The sequence below is a fragment of the Camelus bactrianus genome, chromosome 32, assembly GCF_048773025.1.
Source record: "Camelus bactrianus isolate YW-2024 breed Bactrian camel chromosome 32, ASM4877302v1, whole genome shotgun sequence".
NCBI classification, from domain to species: Eukaryota; Metazoa; Chordata; class Mammalia; order Artiodactyla; family Camelidae; genus Camelus; species Camelus bactrianus.
The window spans coordinates 12,443,622-12,452,240 of NC_133570.1; the positions used below are offsets into that span (position 1 = coordinate 12,443,622).

The 8,619-nt window shown below is 41.8% G+C and overlaps 1 protein-coding gene across 2 annotated transcripts in view; it reads left to right on the forward strand.

Annotated features, from left to right (window-relative positions):
- MED13L (mediator complex subunit 13L) overlaps window positions 1-7,761 on the forward strand; it is a 253,953-nt gene extending 246,192 nt beyond the window's left edge. For both annotated transcript variants that reach the window (XM_074356208.1, XM_074356209.1), the window contains exons 29-31: window positions 1,555-1,716; window positions 3,781-3,893; window positions 4,891-7,761. In XM_074356208.1, the coding sequence (XP_074212309.1) occupies window positions 1,555-1,716; window positions 3,781-3,893; window positions 4,891-5,023 (408 nt within the window). In that variant the 3' untranslated portion in view covers window positions 5,024-7,761. The remainder of the gene's footprint in view (window positions 1-1,554; window positions 1,717-3,780; window positions 3,894-4,890) is intronic.
- Window positions 7,762-8,619: the final 858 nt, after the last annotated feature.

Here is an 8,619-nt window from a genome sequence, read left to right on the forward strand (position 1 = left end):
GGTTCACTGGAGATGGAGTGGTCGGGACCAAGAACGCAAACTTTACACTGAATAGTTTTACTTTAGGATTAATGTGAATTCTAGAGGTAAATATCATAGCAGCCAAGAACACAGGCCCTGAAGCTTGATAAATACAGCTCTGAATCACAGCCTGACTGACGTCTTACTGGCGTTACCACCGTGGACAAGCTTTCTTACCTTACTTTTCTCAGCCTTAGTTACCTTCCCTGTGAAATGGAAGTAACAGCAGTGGACCTGTCAGTACCAGCTGTTGTGATTCAGCTTCTCCATTAACAGAGAATTGGTAATTGAAGTGTAATGTTTGTTAGTTTTTTAAGAAACAGAGGCCTGCTGTATTTTGTCCCTTTGCTGGGGCCTCAAGCTATTGAATGTCACAGTTGAAACAGCACGCTGCTGAAGCTGGTCAGGTGGCCTTTTCCAGTCCTGAGCATCCTGGAGCCAGGTGACCCCTAAGAGTTTCTGCATTTCCTCTTTCTGAACCATTAACCATTCTTTGATACCCAATTAAGACATTACAGGTTGCAGGAAGTGCTGATTTTTTTAACCAACTCAGAATTGATACAACTTGGTGTAGTAGTTGAGATTTTTTTTCCCCCTTGAAACAGAAGGCTTTTGGGAACAAATGGATTACTTATTATTGCTTGCATAAAAGGTACGCTCTCATCTCTCGAAGCTAGCTAAGGCAGTCACAGATGAGGGAAATGTCAGTGGCAGAAACACACTGTGAGGCTCTCACAGGAGCCTGACCACCAGGGTTGCTGTGACTTGAAGCAGGGCTTCCTCACCAGCAGATCGCACACCACTGGCAGGTCAGATACTGGTCAGGTGTTGAGAGTGGATGGTCAGGTGCGCTCATGTATTTTTGCTTGGTTGCTGGTGAAAGAACACATGGGTGTGGTGGTGCCGTCTGCTGTCAGCTTCCACTCTTTCCATTTTTACTTTGTTACCTCACAGTGCTATGGAGCAGACTTTACATTCTGCAGAAAAGGAACCAGGAAAAAAAATCTACTTACTTGACTGACTTTTTTTTGCCAGTACCTTCTGCCTGAGCCGCAGTCGCGTATCTGTGCAGGAAGGACTGCCTCCCCTCTTGACCTTTCTTGGTCACTTGACATTTTTGTGTGAGAGGCTGCCAGGAGAGGGATTAGTCACTACACGGTGCCAGGTGAACTGATAAAAAGTTGGATGAAGGTGGTCAAAAGGTACAAACTTCCAGTTATAAGTGTCCTGGGATGCACCATGTACAACGGGTTGACTCTAGTTAATACTACTATCTTGTATACTTGAAAGTTGCTAATAGAGTAGATCTTAAAAGTTCTCATCACAGGGAAAAAAAGCTGTAACTATATATGGTGGTAGATGTTAACCAGACTTGTGATTATTTCCCATAATTTGAATCATGGTGTTGTACACCTAGAACTAATATATCTAAATTATAACACAACTTCTTTCTTTAAAAAAAAAAGTTAATTTTTAAAAAAAGCTTTCTTCGGCGATAGGGGCTGATCATGCTTTTGGAACTTTACTTTTCAGAGCCAGGGTGAGCGCCTTCTCTCTAGGGAAGCACCCGAGGAGCTGAAGCAGCAGCCTCTGGCCCTGGGGTACTTTGTATCAACTGCCAAAGCTGAGAATCTCCCCCAGTGGTTTTGGTCATCGTGTCCCCAGGCTCAGAACCAGTGCCCCCTCTTCCTAAAGGTTGGTGGTTTGGTGTCATTTTTTGAAGTTTGTGGGGGATGAGTGACTTTTCTTTGATGAGTAAAATTTCTTACCAAAACTGACCAAAATCAATTTTGTTAAATATCTTAGTCACTATAGTCTTACTCTGTTCCCCGATTCTCTCGCATCTACTTACAGTCTGAGGATATTTTACAGTTATAGGTAGAAAGTAGAATTTAGGAGAGGAACCCTAAACCATGTCACAAAGAAATGAATCACATTAACCCGAGGAGGAGGCGTCCTGCGACCCAAAGGTCCATCTAGGGAGGACACGTGGTTCTGCGTGACGGTCCTTCTCCAAGTCTGTATCGTACCGCGCTCAGTGAGGCTGAGCCTGGGCGGAGGTGATAACCGGTTGTCCTCTGCCTCCCCTGCCACAGGCAGGCGGCGCTCTTTTCTAGAGTAGGGCTGGAGCCAGCTACTGAGTCCACGTTTACGCTCCCGCCTTCCTGTATGTTTCTTGGGAATTTTTAATCCAAATTAAAGGTTAAAAACAAAAGCTCTCTCACTTCCAGTTTGGGTGAAAGAACACAAAATAAAACCCATTTCTCATCCACAGATTGGCAAAAAGCCAAAGCATGATAACATACTCTACTGGTAGGGCCCCAGGGAGAAGGCCCTGGTGTTTGGGGTGGGAAGGCCAGATAGCACAGCCCTGCACACTTCCCTTTGATGCAGAAATCCCACTTCTAGAAATCTATTCAAAAGAAACTTCGGCAAAAACCAAATATGATGTATGTAAAAGATTAGGAACAAATGTATACCAAACCATATGGTACATCCTCACGGTGGAGTATTAGTCATTCGTAACAAAATAGGGAATATTTTTATATAACTGTTTTATGGAGAATAGATGGTCATGGAGTAATCACTAAGATACACACACAGACATACCTGCAAATCTGGAAGGTTAAAGCCAGAAACAATTGAAGTCATTTTCTTTTCCTGATGACTTAACACAGTATTATGAAATCAGAGAATTCATATAAAAAACCATGTAGTCTTTACTTCCAATTAGAATTATCAGTATGAACCTAGATTTATTTTTTCCTCTCTAAAAAAGTATACTTTTTTTTTGTTTTCTTAGCTCTGCCTCCTGAAAAGACTGAGGAGCAATGATAGCTTAGCAGCAGTAATACCTTTGACACAGTTGTGGTCCCTAAATACCACTTATAATTCAAAAGAACCAGAGTTCTTTGAGGAAATGACAGATCCCAGTCTGAAGTAAGAAATGTTCAAGATGTACGTGAGACATCTTGTCACGCCTAAAAATAAGGAAGTTACCAAAGGTTATTAAAGTCCTATCTGAGGACCCAGTAACCAATTTGGAGGGGTTCCCGCGGCCCAGGGATGGCATCATTTGATCACTAACATGAACAGTGGTAGCAGCAGATTGATACAAATCCATGGGTTCATAATTTTGCTGAAAAACAAAGCATTTATAAGTTTCCTTTTGAAGAGGCCAGAGCCATAACTCATTAATCTAAAAATTGAAAAACAGAGGATCAAGCATTTATATTGCCTCTTCTTTACATACTATATTTTTTAGTTATTTAATAAAGTAAAACTGTGCTAAAACCAGTACATTAAACATTGATGGGGAACTAAGTAGTGGATAGAGCATGCTGGTACCTGCTGAATCCAGAGATCCGTCTTACCGCTTCAAGGGGACAGCTGACAGCAGGGGCCTTTAGGTGCGATGAGCCGGCACAGCACCAGCGCTGAAGTGTAGGGGTTGGGAGGGAGGAGCCTGCCACCAGGACAGTGAGCCGTGTCCAGCCTGGGGCCTCTGCAGATTAAACCAGAAGAGAGATACTATTGAATTATTTGCAGTCGTTAAGCTTTTTCTTCCCCCAACTCTAGGATACGGAGTTATGTGGGGATCACCTTGGGGTTGCTGAGCAGTTTAAAATTCGTAGACTTATAGAAGCCTTGGCTTGTAAGGACTTGAGAGCGCGTCTGCGTCTGGCAGACGTGGTCCTGCCTTACCTCGGCCCGGTGGTTGACTAGACCAGGACGTAACTGTCTTCATTCTTTTCCCAGGCTTCGCTGCATCACCACATTTCTGTAGCACAGACGGACGAACTTCTCCCTGCCAGGAATTCTCAGCGGGTTCCACATCCTCTTGACTCCAAAACCACGTCTGATGTTTTAAGGTAGATTCAGACCTCAGCAACGTAGCAGTGCAGTTTGAAATTACAGACTTGTGGTAGTCACGGACGAGGTGCTGCCTTCTGTGCAGTGGAGCATTGTCTGGCCAGGGAGAGCCACAGTCCCTGGTGCGCGCACAGGCTGGACGGTGGGGCATGCTTCGTCACCTCCGGTCCTCATGTGCCAGGACAGTCGCCCCTGCGTCCTGTTCAGAGGGAGCATTTCATGGAGATGAAAACAGAATTAGGGGGTGGGTAGGTAGAAGACAGTCTGGAACTTAAAGCACTCGACTTTGGAAACCTTTTCTACCCTGCCTGACATAGATTATATAGATGAAATTCAGACAGACACAAATTCCATACCTGGGAAATACCTCCCAGAGTGTGTACTGATGCTCCTGCACTTCAGCAGGTTGCAAACATTCTTCCTGTACCTTGAGAAAATATGCAGGCTTTTTTAATGTTTTCTAACTCTTAAATGATTTGAAAATTATAGTTAAGCAGGAACCTGAACTTGACTTCTAGAGCAACACTGTCCAGTAGAAATACAATGTGAGCCACATATATAATTAAAATTTTTCTAGTGGCCACAATATAGTAGTAAAAAGAAATCAGTGAAGTTAATTTTAATAAACTTATTTATATCAAAAATACGTGGTAGTAATGTCAAAATATCAAAAAAATATTATTTCAACAGTAATCAATGTAACAATAGTCATGAGCTGTTATTTACATACTTTTTTAATGCTCAGTCTTTGAAATCCCTGCCCCTGTTCTCTGCAGACAGCCTGTCTGAATTCACGTGTGGCCGCTGGCTGCCGCAGGGGGTGGGGCAGGGCTAGCAGGAAGGTGAACTGAGAAAACAAACTCAAGGGCAGAGCCCGGGCCAAGCTAAGGAATGCCCTTAGGCTTTCTTCCTGCAGACATCTGGCACGTTAGGACTTCCGGAGCAGCCCCACCTCTGTCACGCCTGGTGCCCTGACCCGTGTGTTCTCTCCGGCAGGTTTGTTTTGGAGCAGTACAACGCTCTGTCCTGGCTCACGTGCAATCCGGCCACCCAGGACCGTACCTCCTGCCTTCCCGTCCACTTTGTGGTGCTCACTCAGTTGTACAATGCCATCATGAATATACTCTAATTGGAAAAGCACTTGTTCTCTCTGGCTCAGTTCCTTCTCCCTGCAATCTCAGTCCAAGGAACCTGCTACACTCTGCAAATGCCCCACATCCTCCTCCGAGACCACTCTCCACAGTCCTGCACTGTGATTACTTCTCAGCAGGCACGTGTCATTTCTGCAGTGTTCATTACCAGAGTGACTCACTGACACTTCTCTCGTGGAACCTGGAAACTTCCATAAGCAGTGACTTTCAGCCAGTGTTATGGTGTGTGTGGCCCCAAACCACTGGTCCACAGGAAGTTTTTTTTGCTGTTGGTTTTTAAGAGGGAACCAGAAGAGACAGTATCCTTTTGCACAAGAGTCTGTGTTTTCAGTCTCTGTTTAATAAGGGCAGTTTAGCCTCTGGATGAAATCCTCTAGTTACTGGTGTATGGCCTGTGGGTTACCTGAACTCCATCATCGGGGACTCGTGAAAACTAAGAACCAGCTCAAGTGCACGCTTTCACACTGGGGTTTCTGTCTCCCTAGTGCTCCCGTCTAGGCTGGCACGAGTGCTTGGGTTGACTTCATACCTGTGTGTAGATACAAGAGGTCTGGAGACATCTTCATTTTGTTTATTTATTTTAACTTGTTTTGTCATATGGTTTCTGTGACTTTCTTTTAATTTTTTTAATTCACGAGGACCAGGTACAGTAGCTGAAACCCAACTCAGATCCACCATAGGATTCTTCAACTACATACCTCTGTCCTAGAAGCCGGAAAAGGAGTGGAAACAAATGGGGGAGATCATGCCTACAAAGTAATATATTCAAAACCACCCAGCAGTAGGTGTTGAGAATAAGCTGGGTAAACATTCTGCCATATTCCTTATTCAAAGTGGTCAGCGTTTCATGAAGGATAACATTTTTATACAGAAGGCAGTCAAGTTTAACCCAGAGCCATGGAGGCAAGTACCTTCATTAGTTTTATATAGTCACAAAGGAAATATATTTTCTAGTGAATTCTTACTGAAAGCCAGGTCTCTCCTCTCATTAGATCAAAAGGGACTCATGTACATATCACAATCCAAAGTGTCTGCTCATAAAATCAGTTATAAATATGGTGAAGTTTTTCTGGACCATAGGAATATTATTTCAAAGAAATATTGCAACTTAACCATTAAATTAGTACTTGAAGTTGAGCCTTCATGGTGGGACTTTTAAAAAAAAAAAAAAAACAAACCACGCCTTTTTAAAGCATTACGGCTAATTGAAGTGTTTTATGACTCCTCATTCCAGGCCCGAGAGGGTTGTCTCTAAGACTCCGTCTCTCCCCCGCGCTGCCGTGCGTCTGTGAGGGCGCCGGGCGTGGGCTTCCCTCCTGTGAGCCGCTCCGGTCAGGCTGTTGAGCTCTAGTCGTCTGTGGAGAGAATCATGCAAATTTTTAAAGTTCTTCCAAGAGACTTCCATATCCTGGTTATTAACAAAAAAAAAAAGGAAAAATGTAATAACTGATATGATTTTGTAAAAGTATTTTTCTTGAAATAATCTAACGTTTAAAACATTATATTAAAAAAGTTGTGTGGTGGGAATGTGAAAGCAGAGAAGTAACTTGTAAATGGGTAATTTTGTTCTCTGTACCACCAATTGATGCGGGGGGGTGGGTTTGACTTTCACAATGTATAGGTTAAAAAAAAAATCTGATATATCAAACCATTTGTATCTAATATGTACAGTGTAAAATTGACTTTAAAAATATTGCAGTGCTATTTTTTCTTAATCAGAAAGGAAAAATTCTCAAGGCCTTTTGAAGAGCATAAGATGATGAAGATTGTAAACTTGTATAAAATTATCTTGGTGAGAAGACAAATTGTAAAGTAGATATTTGTAATCTTTTACCACTTTGGGGTTGCTTTTTTCCCCAGAATTCATCAGAACTTTGAATTTTTTTTTAAATGGGCTGTTTTTAATGCAGGGGCTTTTCTTCCCTAGAAACCCAATTCTCAGCAAAAAAAAAAAAAAAAAAAAAAAGAAAAACCCACAAAAAAACAAAAAACCCCTACAAAAATTTAAAAAAAAAAAAGGCAGCAAAGGGTAGTTTTCATCTGGTGTCTTTTATTTAAGTTTTTTAAGTTAAGAAAAGCTGGTGACATATTTATACGTTTTTGTGCAAAAATAAATGAATGGCAATAGATTTTAAAAAATCTTATTATGTACTTCTGTGTGAAAAAGTCTGTATAATAATCCCTTAAATATGCATTATTTTACTTGTGAGTTTTTTACTGAATTAATCTGAAATGTACAAGCCCTGGATTTGCTACAGAGTGAGAACTTATTTTTTTTTTTTTTTTTAATTTTTAATTTTGGAAATTCTGCAGAAATCTGAACTCTTACCATGGTTTGAACTAAAAAGGGGAAGCGGGGAGGGGAGAGGGGTGGGATTGTCCAGCATGCTTGTATGTATATTTCAGAACCTTTTTTAAATGTAAAAGCTGTACATTTCTGGGAAGTTCTGAATTTCTTTTGTTTCCTTTTTTCCTTCAGGCATTTTGCAGTGAGCTTCTTTTATATATAGCAAACAATTTGAAAGAATACAAAAATATGTGAAGTTCATTTAAAAAAACTACAGTATAGCGCTGGTACAGTACACTAAAAGACTTTGATAAAAAGAAACAATACTAAAAGGCCTCCATTTTAAATGTCATTCATATATACCTTGTGAATGAGAGCTATATACTTTTACACACTTTTTTAGAGGAATAAATTATTGAATTACTGAAATGTTGAGTGGCTTTTTTCCCCTTCCATCCTGCCTTTGTAATAAAAATGATCTACACCTATTCAAAAGGTGTTAGGTATTACGGATTGAACAGTCCTTGACCAGGAGCCAGGCTCGACCTTTCAGAGTAAAATTTCACTCCCCTAGTCACCACATCTAATAGGTATTCTCAGATGGTGTTCACATACTCCAAGGTACAAGTGCATCCCTAGGTCAGTTTGTAGAACACACACACGGCATTGAATTTGGAGCCCTGGTGTTTAGTTCCTTAATTGTTTTGAGCAGATCACATCTAACAGTGTTCCTACCTCGTAAGACTGTGGTCAACCCTAGAAAAGATTACCCGTCTGTTTGCCACTTCCTTTCTCTTCATGGTCCCAGCCAGTTTCTTTTTGATGTTCCTTAGAAATAACACTTCCATCTCTCTCTGCTGTTTTCCCAGTTCCCAGGCTGGTGACAGCAGTACACCACCTAACACACCACATGCAAGCAAGGCACTCGTGACTGCCTGGCTCCCACTTCGTTGCTCTCTCCTCTTCTGGTCCATTCAGTAGGAAAAACCACTCTAGGTCAACACCAGGATGCGGCAGAGCCCACTGTCAAAATTCGAATAAATCGAAAGACCTTGCTTTAAATCTTCCTCCAACTCTTCGGAATTGCACATTGTTCTGAATCTGACATTGTCTGGATCTGGAGCTGAGACTACTCAACCTCAGATACTTCATCCACAAATGAGGGAGGAGGGTGAGTCCATGAGAAATGCTCTGCAAACTAAAGAGCGTGTCCATGTTGTTACTATTGTACTATGGAAGAAGGCTGAGAAAAGTGGGGCCATTTTTCTGTTAAAAGATAGTATTGGC